Below are 24,619 nucleotides of genomic sequence, written 5' to 3' on the forward strand. Positions count from 1 at the left end.
CAGGTGTTGAAACAGCCCACGCAAAGTCAGGATCTCAACCTAATTCAAATGCTGTGGTGGGACTATAAGGGAGCTGTGCCAAACATGAAACCTACTTCAAGTTACGGCCGCTGACTTTGATTTGACAAACCACTGAGTTGTGTGTACTCAATTTTTCACTCACTGCTTCTGCAGTTCAGCTCAGTTTTGTTTCATAAATTAAATGCTGCAATACATCTCAAGCTAATAATCATCTGAGGTTGTTGTTGCCTCATTTTAAAACGTTCTTTTTTTTCCATGTGTTAATGCATAAAATATTAGTCATAAAAGACGATGTCCTTTCTTTTTCATGACTTTGGTCACTGGAACAATCTAATTTTCAAAAAGACCTCAATTATCTTCAGATTGAGAGAAACCCTGCAGGCTCCTGATTGGAATGAATAAAAGAACTCGCATGACTCCAGTTTTATCGTTCATCATCATTAGTTAGCTCATTGTTTCTCACTACTTCTTACTTTTTATTTTCCTTGCTGTATTTTATCATGAAGAGCTTTGTGGTTCTTATCTATGATATATGTTATACTGATTAACTGCACTTTTAAAAATTCTTTCTTTCTTGCTCATTTAATTTAAACCATGGATTTTCAATCCATTCAGATAAAATACATAATTTGAATAAAAATCATTCCAAACCAGGAGTGATATTAACTCTGAACTTATACTTATCAATATTTAAGAAAGTCTTGCAAATGGTTGGTTTCCATGTCTGAAAGGGAAAATACCGTATGTTGCATTTGGTTTAAATGTGGCTTCATGTGGTAGCAGTTACAGATTTTCACTGTCACAGGTCTCAGACTTGCATCAAAGTCTCAAAGTAGACTATATTTTTGTAGGTGGATGATTTCTTTTGTTTTTTTTTTTCCTCCCCGTCTCTGACCTTGGTGTTATCCGTGTCCAGGAAACTCAGGCCAAAGTAGTCCCTCTCCAGCAGGTTCAGATGGCCACACACCATGTCCAGCAGGGTTTGGCCCTTGGCGAGTTTCTGTCACACACACAAATATGCACGCAAACATTAGGGCAGTGCTTGAAATAAAGGTGCTTAATACTGTGGAGATGTGATTTAAGCAGGAGAGTTCAGCTGCGAGTTGCTACTAACCTCTCTGTACTGCGTTTTTATGATAAGAATTGTATATTATCTTTGAGTCTTCTTAAATAAACACAACAGAAATATCAGTGACCAGAAAATCCACTCCAACAGGGGTCTGAGAGATGCTTTCAGCCTGTCACTCCTCCCTGCTGAGTGGGAGGAGCTACTGAACACTCTTTGTGCCTATATAAGGCGAGGAATAGCACTTTGCATCTGCGGCGTTTCAAAGAGGCCACACCTATTTTCTTTCCATCCCTTCAGGGCTGAAATCAAGGCATGTGTGCTGCACAGACAGACCCGGCAAAATGTCCACGCAAACATGAACCGACACACACACACACACGCACCCACACAGACAGACAGACAGACACGCACACATATACACCAGATTCATCTCCTCGGGAGACCTGGCTCTTATGGTGACAAAAGCAACCAAGCAGCTGTTACCATGGAAACAGAGGTAATAGGTCCCTTCTGTATGTGAGCATGCCCTCTCACTCCATCTCTGGTTAATAGAAGGCCACCATGAAGCTTTGTTGGGGTCTTGAGTGAAGACGGCATTACAGCCAGGGCAACTTTTAAAATTTTGAGAAGGATAGTTAATTAAACACTATAATGTAATCTGTCTGTATCATGCAAATAAATAATAACTTAGCTCCTTCACAGCACAGAGGGTGTCAGGGGTGATGCAGTGATTAATAGACAGAGGAAGTGCAGTCAGATTACCCGAAAATGTTATTTCAACACAGATTTTGCGAGTTCTCCAAAGCATGGCCACCAGTTCAGATGCTGTTAATGAGATTTTACTACTCCACAGAACAGTGAATGGATCGAATCCCATTTCTGTCACTAGCTCTGTGGTCTGACTGTATTAGCAGCCATTCGGTGTAATTCTAGAAATCCATACAGGGAACTGCATCCCTCATACAAACGAGATGAGGAAAGACAAGGGGCAAATAAATCTATTGAACTTGGTCACTTTTATACGAATGCAAAGGGGAATTAAAGCACAATTGAATCCAAAACTGCGAATGATAAAAAATGTTAAAAGGATGAAGTGACTGACAAATAATCCTGACTGCAAACTGGGAGATGTGTTCTTTAAAAATGTAGCTCGTGAAGTTCTCCAGCACACTGCAGAGGCAGGCATAGTACTTAGCATAGCTCGTACTGAACAGGAAGAGCATATTCTTGGCTGTCTGAAGCTGCCACCTACTCAAAAACTGTTGTTTTGTTTTAAACAGGGTTGTTCCTGCATAGAAATTACTTCTACAGTGAGTTGCTTTATGGTTTGTTTGCACCGTTTTATGTTTAATTAAAGTCAAATCCTTTTCATAAAGAACATGATAAATATTAAAAGCCTTAACTCTCTGATTTCACTGGAAATAAGTGTGTTTTTATTTATTTTTAATCATAAATGTATGATTCATTTCATCATAAAAGATTTAATGTGACTTGGAAACCTGCATACCACAGACTGCTCCAGGCTTTAAGCTTTAAGCCTGAAAGCACACACATGTTGCATCAGGTCATGATGACTTTACCTACAGGAGCTTCTGCAGACTTATGTAGCATACTTTACTGCCAAATATTGTGGATTATGAAGGAAAAAAACTGCCTGAAAATGCTAACTGTCAGGGAAAATTATGACCTCTTCAAGACTCATCAAAGGGAACTTGCAGCAACATGATGTACTAGAGATCAAAATCTATTCAACCAAACTCAACCCTAAACCGTGTTGGGCAGCAGTTTAGAGGATGTGACTGTCACACAACGGCAGCTAATCATATCTGAATTTTCTTGTTATGCATCCACATCCTGCACGTGTGCAGTCTTACAAATCCCCGTGGCCTCTCTCACGAGACGAAAGTAAAAACTGATGAACATTGTTCATAACAGCCATTCATTTCCTGGTGACTTAATTTACAAACTAAACCAGTCTGTCCAGCCGCTGCTGAGTTTACTGAGTTTAAATTACACAAGATGGTTCATAAAATGCAAACTTAGACAGGCCCAAGTATGAGTATAAATACATTTTCTGAAGTTGCCTTGAGCAAAATACCAAAGGTTTTATAATTCAGACTGAACCCTGAAGTAGAGTTGTTTTGGTATGTACTGTATTTGAGATCAGTGGTATTGATACATGTAGGCAGAAATGCTGCATCGTCTACTGTGCATTGGCTCTTATCATCTTCCTATCATCTTCCTTCCATTATTCTTTCATCTGGTTTCATTGGGTTTTAAGGCACAGAAGCAGGACCTTGTGGATTTCCCCTTGGAGAAAGTGTACTGGAGATTATTTAAATGTATTTTTGTCCGGCTTGCATGTCTTGTCTCAGTGATCGCCCCACCTCTGCTCCATCCCTTTACTTGAGTCCAACACAGGAACATCCATCCCTCCACTAACTAGTCCATCACTGGATCAATGCAGATAAACAGACCCTTATTCACACAAATATTCTCCCTTGTCAATTAATTTAGAAATACCAGATAGTATAGTGTGACTCTGGATTGGTGGAAGAAGTCACTGTACCTGGAAGCTCAGGGAGAACATGCAAACTGCATCCCAGCTGACCAGCAGGTTCAAATCCAGAACCTTCCTGCTGGACTGGACATGAATTCATGCAAGCAATAAAGAAATGAACCAATTCTTGCAACAACCTACAATATATCTGACAGCTATTAATCATCCATATCTGCCCAGCATCATGAGCTGAGGTCTGAAATATGAGCAACAGGGAACTCATGGACAGGATAGTAAATCTCAAACAAGCCCTGTGATTCTTATAAAGTGGAAACTCACAAGCCCACGAGGTTTAGGAGCAAATGTATGTCAACTGCAAGAAAATTCTGTTCATGCATACTTCACAGGTATGATAATCAGCTCAGGAGTTAACAAAAATGCCAGATGCTCCATGAAAGAATAATCTGAGCCCAAACACAGTGACACAGTGAGGTTGCTGTAACAGCACGGCTCCAGGTTAAGGACTGGACGCGGTAAATGCATTGACCGCAGTCAATATCTATAATGTGGTGAGCCAAACATCAACGGGAGCTTCTGGCTGCTTATTTTTATCGTTTCCAGTTTGCTCGGTGGACATTATGACTCTAATTAAAGTATCGACTTTGCTGCATTCATCATTGTGTCCCCGCTTGCCTTCTTTCCCCGCCGCAAGCGCGCTCATCTACCCATTCCTGCAGTATATAAACAAGCACTCCCTATTCTCTTCCTCCTCTCCATCTTTTCCTCCTTTCCTCTCCTCCTCCCATTCTATTTTCTCCCCGGTCAAACATAAGAGCAGTCATCGGTCAACTGTATGGATTTCCTGTCAAAGCCTACAACCTGGACTGTCACCTCCCAGATGACCTGAAAAAGTGTGTGTGTGCATGCACGCGCATGAATGTAACAGAAAGAAAGATGAGGTGGAGTTGGAGGAAAATGCATGCATGTGATTTCCAGTTGCTACGCGAGGTCATTTGACAATAACAGCAATGGAGATGACAGGAACGAGGCTGGGAGGCCAGCATCTCCCCCCGTCATCAGGAGCATCCAGCAGGGCCCCAGTGCTGCTTTAACTGAGAATAAAGGCAGCTCTTGAAAGCAGCTCAGGATACCCCACCGGTGTGAATCCCCCCCCCTCTGACATCCCACAGAAGTCACTTCATTAGAACAGCAGATTCATTTTCTTCAGCGCTTGTTCGAGATAAACGTGTTGACTGCTGGAGATTGGCAGTGCAGATTCTGCGAGCTGCACTCGTCTGTGTACAAACCGTGGATGCTGGGAATTCCTTGTTTTAGTCTTCCCTCCCCATGAGGGAGCGTAACTCAGCTCCCTCCGAGTCTCAGTGTAAATCTACGTTTCCTGCCCCAACAGCACGTCGTCTCCAGACACCATCGCCACAATGATGCAGTATGCTGAGTCAAGGGCTCTGCTCCAATCCAGGATTTGCAAAGCACTGTCTTAAATTTAAATAATACAGGAATCATAAGCATATGTACATTTCAGAGCAGAAAAACAGCCAAACAGTATTGGAAAACAACCTTTCCAAACCATCTTTTTCTGTGTTTCTGCAAGTTTTTAGAGTTGCTAAGGTTAAAATAATTGCCTAAGGAGAACTCCTCACATAAGAATGCCATGAAAATAAGATAGCAGCATTATTTTTGCCCGTTCGACCAATCGATTAATTCCCATGAGCGGTGCGATACTCCTTCAACAAACTGACAGAGCAAGAAAAGCAGAGTAGATCAATAATTGTAAGGTTGCAAACAAGCCCCAAACTAGGGGAATACAAAGTGCATGTTTATATTTCTGTTTATTGTTTCATAAATGCCAGAGTTGTCCTCACAGAGATCAACCTCATGCTAAAGTAGAGCAAGTTCTTTATTCTCTCATCCTGTTCATACAGAAGCTGCACATTCCTCACAGCAAGAATAAACAATTACTCTTAATGTGTTACACCACGATGCAGGTGTCCTGGGATTTCCATCTCCTCTTGCTTAGTTGTCTTGTTTGCTTTCCTGTTCAGATGAAAGCATCTGCTAAATCTGAGGTAAAAGCAGTTAGTGCTTCTCTTAGTCTCTTTTAAAGATAACCTGTTGCCCATGTTAATATTTTTTTATGTTGAATCAATTTTTTTTCTTAATCTCTTTCGAAAAAGCCAGTTAGGTGTGCAGCGTAAATTACCGTGCAGTGTACCCCAATAAGTGAACCACTTTTGTGGATCTGAAAAAAACTAATCTAATCTAAAATCACCTCATACTGCCCTAAATCCTGCTTCAGAGCTCGGGCCCCCTGCTGTTTGCCTTTAAGCCTCATATGATTGTCTCCATGCTCACGTCCCTGTCTGAAAATGATATTTATTGGATGAACTGGACTAGAAAGAGAATCCAAGTTAAAGTCATTTTCGAAACATGGATTCCCCCGTTAAAAAGGTGTTCTCGTATTGATCATCCGTCTTCTTCATTTTCTGTACAACGTGAGCGCCATACCTCAACTCCAGTATCGTAGTCTGAGCCGTCGAGCAGAGTGACTTTGACCGGCACGGTCTTGAGCCGCTTGGTGGTTTTCTGGGGGGATTTGGAGGCTTTGCTGGGGGTCTTCTCTGAGCTATCATCCAGCTCCCCGTGGTCGTCTGAACCCTGGGAGACACGAAAACGTCTTTGAGCCATTGAGGAAGACGTCCCTGCACTTTGTCTGGCATGTAAATATTTGGATTCTGAGTCTCAAGGGACTTTATGCGTTTGTCCCTTGAAACAAATTAAAAAAACCAAAGTCTTTCATCAAAAAAGTCTTTCATTAGATGATGTAGTGTGAGCTGCTGCTCTGAGATGCTGTTATTGGCACAGGCAGGAAGGACGGGACGTCTTGCATATCAAACAGAGAGCCAGAAGGCTCCTGAGTTATTAAGAGGCCCGAGTAAAATTATCTACTGCTAATACGAGCTGTAAAATGCTCCCACCTGATTGGCTCTTCTGGCGTCACACTCCATCGCCGTCTTCATGTCCTCAGCCCAATCCCTTTCCGTTGTCATAGGAATGAATTACAAACCTGCAATCAAACATAGACATGTTCAGTCATCAACAAATTGTTTCCTTTCCTAAACGTTAATGAAAACATATATAAATAAATCAAATCTGCCCACAGATTCAATTAGACCAAATAGCTGATGATAACACACTTTCCCCATCTGTAGAAAGCACATGCTGGACTTACACTGACATTTGCTGAAATGGTTGCAGAGCCAATACTTTCACTGACATAACATCCATTTCAACTGCAGCTGACAGCTACTGTGTGGTAGCTTTAATTAGCCTGCGCTACCATGCAGATTAAGCATCATTTTATACATGCATGGTCACTATTGTGTTGCAAAAACGATAGCAAAAGGCGACTGAAAGGGTATAGCTCAGTCGGAGCTGGCTCGCAGCCTCCCAGAGGAGCACTCTGCATGAAGAGTGTTGGCTTCAGGACACTCTCTCCTCACACTAGCAAAGGAGATCGCATAAATCACATCAACCAGAGAGCCCTGCAGCGGCACACGAGCCAGCAGAGTAACCGTGATAGAGAATGAGGGGGGGGGGGGACAACAAGGAAGAAAAAGGGCACGCGCGATTGCGAGGATGAGAGACAGGAGGAAGGAAAGCGCTGCACAAAATCATGTAGAACATACAAAAATTGTTGCAATATGCCGTTGAGCAGGGGACAGATGAGGCTTATCATTTCAAGGTGACCACTGCTAAATTGGCACTGGACTCTTGCACGGCATATTTCTGCAGGCGAGAGACAGTAAAATGGCTGATAGCTGTGTGAAAGGAATTATCCAAGATAAAGCCCCCGGCAAATTTATCTTTACTACTAAAGGGGAGCACCGGGTCACGGGCTTATGTCAGCTTTAAATGCAAGCTGAAAGTTTCCGATAAAATGGGAAACACTCTTCCCAACAGTTTCAGGCTGGCCAAAGTTCCTTTTTTTGTGTGTATGTTGGAGACAATGGAGCAGCAGTCGTGTGGGTTTTTAAGCAGGTGCCTAATTTTCCGTGTCTGGCTAAAGTATGTGGTGATAATTGCAGGTTATTTTGCTTTTTCCTCACCAAAAGAATATAATTTATTTTGGAATATCCAACTTCCCAATTTCCGTGCAAAAAATACCTTCTTTGCCATATACTGTGACTTTTCATGCGGGTTCTTATGTTGAAATTGTGTCTGCCAAGGGTGTTTACCACTGTACCGGCCACCTCTAGAGACATCATTAATAACTACTTAGTATGTGGAGAATAGCAATAAAGCAGTGTACATTTTGTGACTTTTCTATTTCTTCCCCACCAGCTGTCTGAGAACGCCTCTGTTTACAGTTTGGGAGGCTGCAGAACATCACATCTTGACTTTCATGATAGGTCAGTCGTGGTTTTTCTGTATAATGAAATCGGATCAAAGGCACGGAGCCGCCTGGCTCTTTGAAGGCTGCAGATGTCACACACGCTGTTCCTCCAAAACTTTAAAGGGCCGTTTCACTCATTTAATGAATAATCATATAATTTGTTACAAGACAAGGCATAGCTCTTATCGCTGGATATCAAATACAAAAATGAAGTCTATTTATTTTAGAGAATGCTTTTTCAAATGCAACCCTGTGACTTGACCATGCAAATGATCAAGTTTTCTTAATTTTAGTAGACAAATGAGAAACTGCAGCACGAAAAATCTTTGTAAAGGTTAAGACACTGGAACACAATAACATATATCGTCCATCAACGGCTTCTTCAATCTTCTAGCATATTGTTGTCATGTTATAGTGATGTCAGTGAGCTGACCACATCAAATGTCCATAGCCATGGCTGTGGAACACGATTCATCACATCTCAGTTGAATTAATAACGTAGTTTTTATTTAAGATGGACATCTAATTTTTTTTTTTAAATAATATTTTTTGTGATTGAGGGTATTTGTTTGGGTGTCTGAAGAGGCTAACAACTCTTTGGAGACACCTAGATCGGAAAATGTGTCTTTCAGTTAGTCATTCAGATATGCAGTACTGTGGTATCACAAAATAAGCTTGAAGCAGAATTGTCCTTCCTGCTCATCTTTATCTCCTCCCAGTTTCAATTTCAAATCACAGTGCATTCACTGTGACGCAGAAACGATTTTGGTCTTGCTTTTTGCTGTGTTATCTTTATACTTTGGATAAAGTTTGATATCCTTACTATGAAATTTAACTTCTTGACTCCCTGTTCTTCTTTTTCTTTTTTAACTAATTTGAAATTGTACATCCTGGGGTCAATTTGTTATCAAATGCAACCTTGGTATGCAGCAGCAGAACCAGCATGAACTTGGACACATCATGCAATCCTTAACCAGGTAAGCAACAATTTTTAACCTTAGACCAAAAACATGAGGCTCAGGCTTTCTAAAGCCTATATGGGATAAAGACCAGCTGGGGTTGTTGGTTCCTGGCTCATGAATCCACTTAAAAAAGAGGGAGTACCAAGAGTTCAAGGCAAAACTGCAGAGAAGAGAAAGAAAAGATGTTTTATGAAAAGATTAAAAAAAGGGTTAGTCAAGTATTTCAATCAATTTGTTGTGTGGTAAGCGCTTGGATTGTTGTGTTTGAAGTGTTTGTAGTGAGGGCAATAATAACAGACTTCAAGGCTTTCTGAGTATAGTTAGTCTTCAACCTATGTTTGCATGGAGGAACAAAGCTGTAGGATACAACTCAAAAGAGAACCACCTCGCAGAAAGTGTAACTAAAACTTGTTCAGATTCAGCCAGACATTCACTCACTAGCAGTTACGATTTGCATCAAGTAAAAATCTAATTTAACTGTATAATTTTCCATTAAAAATACACAATAATTCTGACCACCTTAGCCTTGCACCCAAAGAGAATCAAAGAGAGAAATCATAGTAGATTTTGTGTGATCAAATAATGATTTTTGAAAAGAGACAACGTTGCTTTCTATCATTTAACATTGACACTCCTTCCCTTCAGTGACAAATATCCGATTTTCTTCCGTTGATGTTACCCACATCTGAATTTATAGGGCTGTGTGGAAGAAAGATTTGATCAGTTCAGAGTTTCAGATCTGAACTGTGTCGCTTTAAAAAGCTGGTCTGAGAGAGGATATACGGCACATCTGATCAATATCCATGTGACATGAATCAGTCGCCCCCTGGCTGGTACATAACTCCAACAAAAACTACTGGACGTTCTTTTTTCCTTCAGAGCTTCGACTCAACCGCGTGATATTTTGTTAGGTGTCTAATGAAGAAGATGCAGGATTAGAATAAAAGTTGAAAAACTATGAAGTGTTCAAGTGTTCAAATGTGTTCATTATGCTTCAGTATTTGTGTTTTAACAACATTTCTGGCAGCAGGTTGACATGTGTTTTACATTTCTGACATAGCATTTCAGTATTCTGTAGTTTTCATTTTGCCTTTCATTTTGCCTCCAAGGCTCCGTTTTCTACGCAGACATGCTGCAGCTCAACAGCAAAAATCCATCTTCTCCTGCTTGACGTTATCAAATATGGCTGCGCAAGTCTTTCCCATACTCTGGAGCTGAATGTCATCCACAACAGCTGTGACCTCTTCCATACTGGATGCTTTAGCTCCTGCCTGAATCATTTCTACCTCTTCTCCAAAGCGTGATGTTTCCTGTTATTATTGATACAGATGACATTGGATGGAGGGTATCTGTACAGACACTTCTGGGCTGTAGCATTCACATGAAAGTTTGATGCTTGTGTCCTATGAACCGTGAAATCGGATCTTTACCAAATCAGAACTGTATCAAAGTTCATTCATTATTGACGCATCATTACCCATGAGAAAGGTGGCTGAATTCATTACAGCAAATTCATTAAGACTAAACAAAATTGTTTCAAGGGTTGTAAAAGGGGCATAATACTGATCTATCTATCCATCTATCCATCCATCCATCCATCCATCCATCCATCCATCCATCCATCATCCCCTTCAGGGTGGTTTCTTATTCCTATCCCAGCTTTAATGTCCAGGGTGCACTCAGTATGATTATTTTATACACGATTTTGCATATATATCTGTGTACAATCAGGCTGACAGGAAACAATAGGAGAGATGGTTCCACAATATGTCAGTGAGTTCCCTCCTTCAAAAATGGGGCCTGAATAATGATCATCTCTTGGATCCCAGTGCCTCAGTAACACCGTGAGGCTTTGAATTACTTATTAAGAATTCAATCTTCCCACATAAGTGCAATGACTATTATGTGCAACGAAGCAGAGTAAAGAAGACTCAGATTCTAAATCCATTGTTTAACCAGGATATCTATCTCTAATCTGATCCGTCTCGTAAGCCACTCAGATCTGTTCACTATAATACAACCGTTTTGTGTCAACACAATGATGCAGCGATGATAAAAACCTCTTTGAACCACAAGTAAATTACAGAAAAATCCTCACAGCTCGGTGTCGAAGACTTCAAACTGTTGTTATAGCACACGCATAGTGACCGTGAAGCCAATCAATTTTTTCATTTGAGTCACTTTATGATTGAATCAATCGAGGTTGCTTCGGTTCTGGCCTCTGCACACCTCATTGGTGCGAGAGAGATGGATGAGGACTGAGGTCTTGCTGCTGCTCGAATTCTAATTCCTGCAACACTGATTTCTTCAGACAGACTTCGAATGAATGATCTTTCATCATTAAACGATCTCAGCTTTACGGTCCTTGACCTTAAAAGCTGCAGGAGCAGAATGATGGCGGGTGAAGCTTTGAAAACAGCAGCTTCCAAAAATAGTCAGATCGCATGAGTTGGCTTTTCTTTTTTTGGATGAGACAGAAATAGTTTTTTGTTACGCTTTAGTCCCTCGCAGATCAAATTAAAACAGTGTCTGCTAACATTCACGCTATTATATAACTCATGTACTTAGTGTACTACGGAGATCGAATATTTATTTTAGTCACACGTAAAAGAAATAGTCCCAGACAACTTCCTCTCTGCATGTCTATTAAGTTTTTCCTCTGTGGTCACTGTGGTGTGTGGGTGTGTGTGTGTCTGATCTGATAAATGTCAAGTGTACCTAATAGACAATTAACTGTGTCTGGAGCAGGCCCAAATTACCATGGATAGTAATTGGGTCCAACATGGAGAAACAGAAATCAATCAGATATTGACAGAGAAGCAGGCAAAGCTCTGCCGTCAGTTCTCATTGATTATCTTCCCTGTTGAAGGAATGCCACTCCCTACAGAAAAGATTTGCGTTTAGGGCCATTAGCCCGGCATCAAAACAGATATTTCCACCTAATTGTTGATATTTTTGTTTGTGCTTTTACATTTGCAAGTTGGCAAGTTCACGTCACATGTTTCAGTGCATCAGCCAGAATTTACTTCATAAGAATTAGAATATGATGCAGTTAACCGACCCTTTGTACACTCAACACTGAAGTTGAAAACCAAAAAGCTTTCTAAAAGGGTATTTGAGATTGTTTTTTATATATTTTCAAAGAAATATTAAGCAACTGAGTGCTAAAAATGATTTAAATTGGAGTATTTTCCTTTTCATAACAATGGATATAGAAGCATTGGCACTGAGAGGAAGTCTGAAATACCCCATGAAGTGTATCCAAAAGTGTCCATATGTTCAATTGTTCCTTTATTCAAAAGCATTTTGAAATGAAAAGTTTAAAAACTGATTAATATTTACTCATTAACCAGAGCAGTTGGTATGAATTTAGAGCCAAGTTTCTGTTCTCCTCTTGAAAAGCTGATTTATTCTCCCTTTCAGTTCGCTTGTTGGTCTCCAACAATTACTGAAAGTTTCATTTATTTATTCATCTACTGTACCTAAAGGCTCACTAGCTTAAGGCAAGGTTTATAGTTTGTTTGTATAGCCCAATTCAACTACAGGGTGATTCACAGTGCTTTACAAATAAATTAAAACATACATAAAAAGTATGATTTAAAGTTAAACAAAAAAATGTATAAGAAATAAATAAAACCCAATTTACAGGATTTTAAATTATTACATTTTGAAACTCAAATTTAAAAGTACCAGTGTAGAAAAGAGTCAAAAAGCAATAATTGAAGACAAACATACATCACTTAAAAAGGAGTAACAAATGAGATGCAAGAAATAAAGGTTGCAGTGCACTGTGGGAGATTACTGAAATGCAGCAGTAAATAAAAAGGTTTTCAACCTTGATTTAAAGCAACTTAAAAGTCCAGCAGCCCAGATGCATTCTGTGGTTTGTTCCACAGGTGAGGAGCATAAAAGCTGAAAGCTGCCTCACCGTGTTTGGTTCACGGGGACAGAAAGTAGGCGTGAACCTGACGACCTGAGGGTTCTGGTTGGTTCATAATGGACCAGGAGATCAGAGAAATATTTCAGCCCGAGACCATTCAGAGATTTATAAACCAACAGCAGGATTATAACATATATTCTGTGACAGACAGGAACCCAGTGTAAAGATTTAAGAACTGGAGATATATGGTCCATTCTCCTAGTCTTAGTGAGGACTCGGGCAGCAGCGTTCTGGACTAACTGCAGCTGTTTGATGGATTTTTTAGGAGCCCCGTGAGAACAGCGTTACAGTTTTTCTAAATCCTGCTGAGACATCAGTCCTTTAATCCTCAATTTGTTCTTTAGGTGATAATAGGCTGACTTCACTGCTGTCTTAATGTGGCTGTCCAGAACCACTTCCAGATTTCTGACTTGGCTATTTGTTGTTGTTATTTATTAATCTTTCTTCCTTGGCTCCAAACACTATTATTTCTGTGTTGTCATAGGGCGAGTAACCATATATGGTAACTTCCGTGGACATGAAAAACTACTTTCCCCACACTTCTCAGTGAGGTGTTGAAGTCATGTGAGTTAATCCTGCCAATCAGCACAGATCATGCTTTGTCACAGACAGTGTCATCATGGCATCTGACCAATCAGTAGTGCCCTGGAGAAGCGGGAACTTCATTGATTTTGAAGAAGGGGAAAATTCACATTTTTGCTCCTACCTTCTTCCACACAAAAGTTCAGAAAGCTGAAACTAACCATGCTAAGTTGATGACAATCACACAGTATGTGTTTGAATGGTGCTAACTGATGAGACAAGTGTTGTTTGTGCAGAATTAGTGAAATCAGTGAAATAGTTAGCATGAATAATGGTGATCCCATATATGATCATAGTACAAGTGACTGAGGAACCTTTTATAGACATATGCCAGATACTCTAAAAAGCCATACTTTGTGATTTTTTTTTTACAAATACACCCCCTTATGGTCAAACTAGTTCAAGTGACAGTGTCCTTTTGTAGACATATGCCCGGTGCATCTAGTAAGTCATACTTCGGGTGTTTTCGTTTTACAAATAGCGCATTATAAGGTAAGACAATATTGGATGTTGCCACAGATTTGTATAGCATAATGTCAGTACCACCATTAATTCTAATGCTATTCTTCACTTCTTGTTCTGTGGCATGGTCAATGGCATGATCAACCTGTGTGCTGCTGGTGGAGAGAGAGGGTCAGGAGGTGATTGGACTGATTGGACGAAATATATGGATGGAGAAAAAGAGAAGCCCTATAAGTCAAGTTATACCATTTATGGAGAAAAGTTCTAATATCTCTATGAAGAGACAGTAAAATGTTGAGAAGTTTTAAAAAATAAGGTATCATAAATATTGTATGTGTTTTTTGTATTTTTATACATATCCAATTTATGGGTACAATTTCACCCACAATGGGCAAGTAACCATACATGGTAACTTCAGTGTTAGATACAATGTTACTCGCGACGGGCAAGGAACCATATGTGGTAACTTCTTTGACCTTGATTTGCATCAAGAATAATAAAAAAAAAATTAAAAAATGAAAGATACTCTGGTAGTAGCCCCCAATAACACTCTAGGGTTGAAATTGTACATTTCCAAGTATTTCAATGAGTGCCCTATAAAGGGTTAACTGAGGGGAAATTCTGGCACATCCACTCTTTAATTTGATCAATGCACTTGATCAGTGTTTGAATTGGATTATAATCTCCTGGTAAAATGATTATATAGATTTGTGTGTCATCTGCATTGTTATGGTAACAGATTATTTTTTTTTTTCATAATTTGAGCAAGTGTGAGCATATAGATGTTAAACAACAGAGGCCCCAGAACTGAACCTTGAGGTACTCCACGTTAAGTGCTGTGCCAGAAAGTCCCATCCAGTTCTTCAACCGTTCTATCAGGATATTATAGACAACCATGTCGAATGCAGCATTGAGAACCAGTTGTTGGTTGAGAACCAATTGGTAGATTATCTTGCACTAATCTACAAATTGGATGTTGACATGTAATTGACACAGACTAAAAGCATGACTTAAAAGCACATAAATGTACATGACTTGGAATTATCTGTCTTAATTCAGCCTAAACCTCAAATTTTGCTCTTTGGACCTAAATACATTGGAAAAACAAAATATAATCATTGTTGTCATTATTTATTCCAAAATATTGACTTCCGATACTACTGTGTGGAGCATTACAGATATTTTGACCAAGATATGACCTTTTGCACTCACATGAAACAGGTTTCTACGATCGCCAGATTAGGGGGACACCCTGCCTCAGATCCAGCCAAAGTTTGCATGAGAAGCCCATCTGATATATAAATGGGTTGAAAAATGGGCGTCATATGGTATTTTCCATGGATTCTGTTAGCCATGTTACGGTTATGCTCAGGTTCATGGGTGGTGACTGTGTATAGCTCCAAAATGAATGAATGAATGAATGAATGAATGAATGAATGAAGTTTATTGAGTCATGACAACACAAAACACAAAACACAACACAAAAAAAAAACATTGTGCACAGCATTAACATTTCATACAAAACCAATAATCATGTGTTGAACAATGACTGAAAAGGCATAGGCTGAAGCAAACTGCTTATAAAAGCCTATCCTACATTATCAAATTTCTTTTTGTGGCTACCGACCTCCAGAAAACCAAAAAGAGAATAGAAAAGCAAAGAAACAACAGAAAAGCAAAGAAACAACAAAAGGCAAAGAAACAACAGAAAAGCAAAGAAACATTAACAGATAGTCAATTGCAAAATGGGTGTCTTATCCAAGTCACACATATAAGCGAACCCAAGGGAGTCATTGTGGAACCAGCAGACAATTCCACATAGGGCCCCATTTTTCAGCCCATTTGTATTTCTGATGCTGGCTGGCTGGGTGATGCAAAAAAAAAAAAAATCTATTCCATACATCCATTACTTCAAGATTGGACAAATATTTTAAGACCAAACTGTTCTGTAACAGAAAATGCATGTACACTATATCCATGTTCAGGTACATTAATCAAATTTGCTAGGGAATTTACTTAAGGCACTTGTGAAATAGCATCTAAAATGATTATGTAAACAGTGTTCCTTTAAGCTTTACCATACACACCGTATACTTCTATAGCAGGGAGCCATGACTCACTTCCCCATCCTGGGCTGACTCTCCCTGTACAGGAGTGCACAGATGGTCCAACGCCATTGCATACTTTTTTTTTTATCTTTTCACCTTACGTCAGTGCAGTATGTCCAACAGCAAATAAGAAAAGATCTTATCTTCAAATCAGAAACAAGGGCTTCGTCTCCATGAGGAGGCACTGCCTTCCAGCTCCTATTGTTAAGATAAGATGCATTCAGCTGATCAGTCACAGTTACTGGAAATACTTTGTGACAAGAAGCTGATAAGCTATGTTTAGTTACACATACACAATCAGTATCGCAGAGTCCTCTCACTCTCTCTCTTTTCTATCTCTGAAGATGACCTCCTCTGTGCTCTACTTTTAGTCCATTGCTTAAGTCCTGTATCCACTACACTTACTGCCTTGAACAAAGGTTTCAAACTGCACAAAGAACCCAAATGGATACAATGCAAACCCCTCACTGTCTGCTACAGATAAGGTCAGAAATATTGACAGATAGTAAAAAACACATGATGGCTGATCATGTAAGGCAAAATAATGTCCATGCTGCATCATTCACTGCAGCGTGCCTGGGCACATTTGTCTTCACGTCATTTTTCAAACAAAGAGTCTGTCAGTTTAGAGGCCCCCGAAATTGATGTGTCTTCAGGCGGGCGTCAGTTACCCAGCAGCCCATCCTTCATCGACAGACGGGCACAAGAATGTGTCAAATGTAGCATCTCAACAATATGTCACAGCAAGGCAGGTGTAATGCACGACCAACAGCTTGTGGCTTCTCACACAATGGCATGAAAAGGAAAAAGAAAATGCTAACAGAACAAGCATTTTCCCAACGCTAAGATTATTTTGGTGGGAAAAAAACAAGCCTTTTACACATAGGACAGCAAAACAAGGAGAGAAAAGCAGCAGCGAGCCAAGTCAAAGTCCACTTATTATGATATATCAACGGTTTGCCTCGAGACTGTTTCAATTTCAAAATCACTGAATAAAAAACAACGTTTTCAGAACCTCTTTCTGAAGAAAATACACTGCATTGAGCTCAACCCATGAGTCATCAAACAGTTTCTAACAAAACTAATGTATGTGGAAACAGCATTATTTCCTGAAAACCCACAGAAATCCTTAAAATATCTCTCATAATAAAAAGTTTTAACGCCCTCATCCGTACGTCAGACCTATCAGTGGATCCTGCTGATGAGCCTTCAGACCCAAATGCAGCATTTGACTGTGTCCATCAGACCTGATTGCCTGAAAAAGTAAAAGACAATCCTGAGCTGCTGTTAGAAGAAGCACATCCTTCCCCACGATATTCTTTGAAGAGTTTTAGCTCTATGGTGCTTAGTCGTTATCATTTGTATCCCCTCCCATGGGAACAACGTTTGCCAATGCAATACACCCATGCAAATCAGCGATTCCTGCAGCATAATCCCAAGTTAAGGTGCTTTAACCGTGATTAAAAGAAAAATCAGATGCCTAAAGACATCATTGTGATGTATTTCAACCCTAAAAACACCTACTCAGAAGATAACAACAAACTGAGCACACCAAAGATGGAAATATTTAAATCCTAAACCACATCCATCCCAACACACCATGAAGGTTACGTGGAAATATACTGAAGACTGTGTTAAATGATTCCTTCATGGAGACGTACTAAAATCAGTTTCTTAAAACTTTATTATTTGACCTAATGTTTTACATTTGCCAGATCCAGAAATGACTACAGAATACCTTTTATGGCAAAGTGATGGTGTAGTGACCATATGCAATGGGCCATTTACACAGGTACCTCGGTCTTTTGATCAGTCAAAAACCTTTTGCAGCAAAAAGGACAACTAGATTAGATCTTCAGACTCAGACAAAGTGTAGACTATGCACTGAAATCATGCCTGGCAGGCATGAGAGTACTCAGTGTTGCAGACATATCGTAATTATTGTTAGGTTTAGCTGCAGGGTAAACGACATTACCTTGCTATTTTGTAACTGTTAGGCTATAGAACTGATTTGCAAGTTTGTTCAATGCTTTTGCAAACTCATGCAACCGGTATTGGTTTTCAGAGTTCTGTGGCACCGGCTCTAGTATGTCTTTAAAGAATTTGTGGAGAGTGCAGAGACCTCTCCCCTCAGATCATGAGTTCAAAACACCTCTCAAGTAGTGCACTCCCTGCACAGAAAGGAGTCCAACAGTCAGGATTAGATATTATAGGATTTGTTTTTTATTCGATCTATTTATTTATGAATCATTTGGAAACTTTTGCATTCACTTTAAAAGAAAGGTTTGTTTTCTAAATTTACATAATCATTTTCCTTTTTATAAATATTTTCTTTCTGTGTTTTCAGAATTGACAATGTCATTTTTCTTTAAAAAAAAATGTCATTCCTAAAAAAAAAAAAAAAAAAAAAAAAAGCTGCTCCATTTTCTGAATAATTCAGGATTCAGGAGCAAACATGTCTCACTACTTTCATTTTAAACAGTTAATACTTTCTTTATAGGCTGAGACATTAGATGTGTATAATTATGGTTAAAAATGGAATGTTCTATGTTGGCAAATAACATGATTTCTGAATTATCTTACACTTATTAATGTGGAAGAGCTCATTTTAGGTAATTTTCTATTTTTTTCTTGCACTCACCATATTTTTTATTTCTAAAAAGCAAAAATGATGTAGTTAATTCAAAAAAAAAAAAAAAAAAAAAAAGAAGAAAATCCACAGAAAATCCACAGAAAATCATTACTGAGACGTGATTAAAATACAACCACAACCAACGATTTTGTAAAAACTGCAATATGTAGCAAAACCAGTTTAACGTTTGCATGAGGCAGTCTCTCTGCTGATATGAGAAAGATAAATTTTGTAAAACTGAAATGGAAATATCCATTTTGTTTCTACGGATCACAAGACGTACCATAAAAAGTCACATTCACTTTTCTGTGGGCTCCCGTGTGTATTGTATAGCATGCACAACAACTCGAGTAGCCGTGTTTAACTCAACAAAAACTTGCCATAGTCATCTTGTATTGTTGAATCCACTACTCTTCAGTGAAATCCTGGACACCGATTTTCCAGTATTTTCTGAGATGCAGCCAGCGCTGCACCTGTGACAGTTCACCGCAGATGTCCAGAAATAGACATTTAATCCCCAAAATGAAAAGCTGCAGAATATTTATTGGAATTATTCACAGACTTGAGACTTTGGAGTAGAAAATACAACTTTGTTGCGACCTAATGGAAATGTAGAAATTTTGCAGTTGAGATTTAATTGACAATTATACAATTATTACGAATACTCAGCTACAAAAAACAGCAACATTTTCAATCAAGAACGTGGCTAAACGACAGCTAATGAAGGTAGTGTATTCACATTCATGATTATTCATTACTGAGTACTGGCAAGAATAGAATTAATAAATAGGAATTTGCCCATGAAGCTCTTAGGGCGTAGTATACACTGTCTTGTAGAATATCATTTACAGCAGAAGCTATATTTTTATTGCTCCACTGACATCCAAAGAAACCATCTCCTCTATCAGCCAATCCCTCCACATTCCTCGTCTCTCCATATCATCGTGCACCTCAGTTTCACTATCAGCGCCTCCCTTCTAATGGCCTGGACGGCCAGTCCATCAATCCTGGAGCGGAGGCTGGCTCGGGGAAACCAGTTACAGGAAGGAGGGGGTTGGGTGAGAGGGAGCGGTGAGATGCCCTTGCTCAGGAGAAACCACGTACACGCACCATCCAAACCTGTGGCACTCAGCAGTCTGAGAAGCACATTGCGTAGCACAACTGTTAAGTCGGCTGAAAATCATGTCACCTGCATCTGAGATAAATGAGCCAACATCCAAACCAATGAGGCTACAAGTTCATCCTCCCAAAGAGAAAGCAACTTCAGTACAAGTCCACATTTAAGTGTGAAAGGGTCTGCACTACTACGTCTGGTATCCGTACATGCAGTCTCTTCATTCCATCACTGTTAGTCTCTCGTACCCCTTTCTTTTTCAGCTGATATGAAAAGACAGACTGTGAGATGGCAAAGGTATCTGTGTCTGCTTCATTATTGCCCTGGGTCAAAGAAGGTAGAAACTCTGCATTTCAAGATTATTAGAGCAGGGAGTTTGGGGCAGGTCACCGTAATGTTAATCTTCACTGATTAAAATAAATCAGCAAGTGAAATCCCTCAAAATGAGCTGTCAAAAATGCATGATTTGATTTATGAGATGAATATCTTAAATATTAATCGGGTCATAAAATTGAAAGAGCCAGCATCTTCGATCCTACAACACCACAACGTAATCGTGCCACCATTCAGTGTCGTAGCTCGTGCTGGAATTACTAACATGGATGTGACTGGAATACTCGTTTAGATTTGTAGTATTTCAATAAAAATCCCACTGAATGTGCCCTTGTGTGGGTGACACAGATAATCAGATTTGTTAAAATGCCATTGGAGTTTGGTCTTCAAAATAACCACGACTTCAACTGGTTTTTACAGACTTTGAAATCTGTAAAACAACTCAAACAAAAGTTTGATACACCAACACAACTTTCTCCCTAAAAAATGAACAATGATATTGAATCACCTGTTAAAACGAGGCTGCCACCGAAACTGAACACTGTGATCTTCGCTAAGCTAACACACAAAGTACTAGGGATGTTAATAATTAATCGATTTTCGATTAATTGCCGTTATGAAATTACCCGATTAAAATTAACGATTACAATTAATCTATTTATTTATTTATTTTTTTCGTTTAATTTCACCAACTGGTATTACGCCCGGACCACATTTAATGCGACACAACGTGCTGCGCCGCGCACATAAAGTTAAAGAGACTGCGGATATGTTTGGTTTTAGTAATATCATGCTCAGGCAATGAGTCTGCAATGGCCCAGACGGGAGACACATGTAGCTCAGTGCTTAACTTTTATTTTTAATCCACTCTATATTCTTCTGGTTGTTCTCCGATATGCTCCCCTAAAGCCTGAATTATGGTTCCGCCTTAAATCGACGCAGAGCCGCCGCCGTAGCCTACGGCGTAGGCTCTGCGTTGTTGTAACGCGGAACCATAAATCAGCCTTCACCCGGTACATACATAGGTTTCTCTAAACATCTGTCCCCGCTACAGTTTTAACTAAAAGAAAATGTGCTCCAATACAGCAGGTCTCATCATTTTATTTTGAACACTGCCAAAACTCTAACTTAAAACGTAACTAGAACTTAAAATTTGCTTGACACAAATGACACTATTATGGCTGCTGCTACTACTAATAGCCTTGAAGTGCACTTTATATTATATTCCTTGTGGTACAAAAATGTCTTTTTGTTACTTTTGTATCAAATAAATATTTGATTAAGGAATACATTAAAATGTCCTTTGTATTTTATATAAGCAAAAAAAATTATGTTTGTATCTCAGATGGGGGAAAAACGCCGCTTATCAACTAATCGATGATCGATCGATAAGGTTATCAACTGTCAATTAATGAAATAATCGATAATTTGCATCCCTACAAAGTACTAGTGAAAACTGCTCAGATGAGGTTGTATCGCGCCACGGCTGCTCTCAGTATTTACAGTTAGTGAGTCCTAACAATGTCTTTGCAACTTGTGTAATCATCAAAACCACTGTTTGGGAATTATTGTGAAAAAAAACACAAACATGCTGAAGTCCACAGAAGTGGAGAAACTGGTAACAGGTTCACATCAGACTTGGACGATTGAGAGGTAACACTGTTGCTAAAGGAACAATGTCCTTTTTTAATGGGTTATAATGTTAGAAGGTGTGTGGACAGGAAGCTGTGCTCCTCCATTACCAGAACACAGTTCCGGTCCGCTCAAACCCACTTTGTTACTCACCAACTCATTCCTTATTCAGTCAAATTGGGATCTATGAATATGTTAATCCGTCCACATCTCCACGCGAGCAGATGGTTCAGTTCTGGCCCATCTCCCGTGACTCCGCAACTTAGACTACATCCATACTAGTAACTGCTCCTTTTAAAAGCACCGATTCAAAACCAAGCAGGTCCACATCTACACACTGCCATAAATGCATATCACACAGTCACCCATGCTCACTTCGCATTGGCACTGAAACAAAAACAGGCTGCTGGAAAACAGCCTTCATCGGATTGCTCTCATAGTTACTTTCCTCCTGCACATGTCGGCAGCTGCAGCGATTTCAAACAGCCAAGGACAACAAAGTCAGCAGCACTTACTGTTCCGTCGTCACGCCGCATCTGAGTGTTGTTTTCTGCTCATTATCACTTGACATAAGCTTTGTGAATCAGGGGAGGTTAACCACAAAAAAGCTAGAAATGAAGCGAATCGGTGCAACCAAGTAATTGTCTCCAAATGTTTATGGTTTAAGCTATTCACATTGGTCCACCACAAACTATAATGGGGTTTGCAGAATTACAATGTATTACTGTGGATGCTGCGGTAATTCAGCCGTACAAATTTGAATCTGAAAGTGATTTTCAAGAAGAGGAAGATGACTCTTCACCATGCCGGTTGTTATACAGTCATAATTACTGTAGCTGGACAGAGTAAAGGGGTATTTCGATCGTTTGAAAAGTCAAACATATTCATTATATTAGTCTGCATGCTCACAGTGGGATGATATTTGCACTTTTGTGTTTCTGCCACCTTTACTCTCAAAGTCAAACAGGAAAAAAGGCTTCACTTCAGCCAGTGACAGGAAAATAGCAGGCACCCTGCTGCGCTGCCAGCGGGAAGCCGGCTATTTTTTTTTTCGATTCGCATCTGACAAAAGTCAGGAGTGTTGCCACCAACAATAGTTAACACAAAGACATCCGACATGCCTGTTTAATATGCAGTTACCATGGGAACTCTGGCATAACATCATGCACCAAGCATATCAAAATAAGATAAAGGAAATAGGAAAAGACAGGGAGTGAGAAAGAGAGCCGCCGGAGGGGCGGGGGGGGTCTGTTTGACACGAACATGCTTGCAAGAGAAGGCGGAAGAGGTGAAGCATCACATGGCGGTCTAATGAAGAATGTGACTGTTCACGTAGAGACCGGCGCACTGATGTGACACGGTGGAGACTGTGGTGAAGACGCCGGTAACGATAGAGAGAGCAAACACAAGATTCACATGTGGTCTCGGTTTCTGCTTTGTGCTTTAAACGTTTGCTTCTAATACAAAACATCTGTCTAGTAATGTGGATGTTCAGGATCGAAGTCAGACACAACTAAAAATCCGATTTGTAATATGTGACGCTGTCAAAGTAAAAACTCCTCATGCTGCCTGTGTGCACGTGTGTGGGATTTACTGCTTAAATGTTTTATTCTCTTTTTTGTGAGGCACTCTGCACAATAAACAAGATAATTTAATGCTACCTTTTTATTGCTATCACTTATGTGACCTTAACTGTAAATAATCCCATTAGTCTACAAGGGTAAGTTATAAAAAGATGCCTAGAGTACATGTGTGGAGTGATGTTAGCTAGCTGCTGAAAACGGTTATGAAAACCATTTAACCATACTTTTTAGATTCTAACTGCAATGTTGAAATGCCCAAGTATAAAATTTTGATTGATCCCGAGTCATCACCGCGTCGTGTAATTATCGCAGCGACAATATGTGGTCCATCTGTGAAAAATTGACTGCAAATGTAGCAGCTTGTTTTTTTGGTAAGGCAGACAGAAAGAAGAATACACAGCTTAATGTGAGGAATGTGTGTAGTTATCTGCCTCATTTCCCAGCATCAACCTGCATAAAAACACTGGCTACTGGTGTGAGGAAATGACAACAGGACTGAAGCCTCGTATCAGGAACGACAAGCCAGGCTGGGTCTGTTGCTGAAAACAACTGAAGTATGTAACGAACGCAAGAGAACGCCTCAGTGCAGCCAGAGGAGATGAGAAGGTGTTGTTCTGAAATATTTCATTGAAACTTTTTTTGAACATTTAGCGAGTGTTCCTTTGGATGAAGAATAATGCACACCAGCACCCTTTCAAAACCTGGGTTGTTGTTGTTGTTCATGCTGCTGTTCATTGATAAACATAAAAACTGTGCATTATGAAAACTTTAAATTCAAAGAAAAATACACAGAATTTGATAAAAAAAAAACAATCAAATAATGTACTTGCAATTGAAGTTGATGAATGCAAAATTTTTAGAGATGAAAAAGCTTAAATAGATTTCCATGAACACAAAAGATTTTAAGATTTACTTCAAGTTGCAAACCACCAAAAACCACTCAGACTGAAAGGCTACATTTAACTTTGCCCAAAAACATCTAAGTGTCCGTATTGTTTTGACAGACAAAGCCACCACCCGCAGGTCACAGAACAATGGAAGGAGATAAGTATGGAGCAGGAAGCACACCTCATGTTTCCAAACTGGTGGCAGTGTGACGGTACAGGCATCAACCGCTGCCAGTGGCCCCGGCCCACTGGGGTTTATCGATACTGTGGCTGCTGATGGAGGAAGCACAATGCATTTTGAGGTCTATTAATATTTGCTGTCAGCTCAGATTCAGTGCAAGGCTGCAAAAAAACTGGAGAGTGTGTCGCAGCACAGATGG

General features: G+C 39.7%; 1 protein-coding gene across 3 annotated transcripts in view; it reads right to left on the reverse strand.

The window, feature by feature from the left end:
• The window catches only part of si:dkey-178k16.1 (band 4.1-like protein 1), a 55,067-nt gene that overhangs the window by 26,924 nt on the left and 3,524 nt on the right, over positions 1–24,619 (reverse strand). For all 3 annotated transcript variants that reach the window (XM_061736434.1, XM_061736433.1, XM_061736432.1), the window contains exons 2-4: positions 6,587–6,675; positions 6,117–6,266; positions 917–1,021 (exon numbers count right to left, since the gene is read on the reverse strand). In XM_061736434.1, the coding sequence (XP_061592418.1) occupies positions 917–1,021; positions 6,117–6,266; positions 6,587–6,658 (327 nt within the window). In that variant the 5' untranslated portion in view covers positions 6,659–6,675. The remainder of the gene's footprint in view (positions 1–916; positions 1,022–6,116; positions 6,267–6,586; positions 6,676–24,619) is intronic.

Source organism: Cololabis saira, chromosome 12 (assembly GCF_033807715.1).
Source record: "Cololabis saira isolate AMF1-May2022 chromosome 12, fColSai1.1, whole genome shotgun sequence".
NCBI lineage: Eukaryota > Metazoa > Chordata > Actinopteri > Beloniformes > Belonidae > Cololabis > Cololabis saira.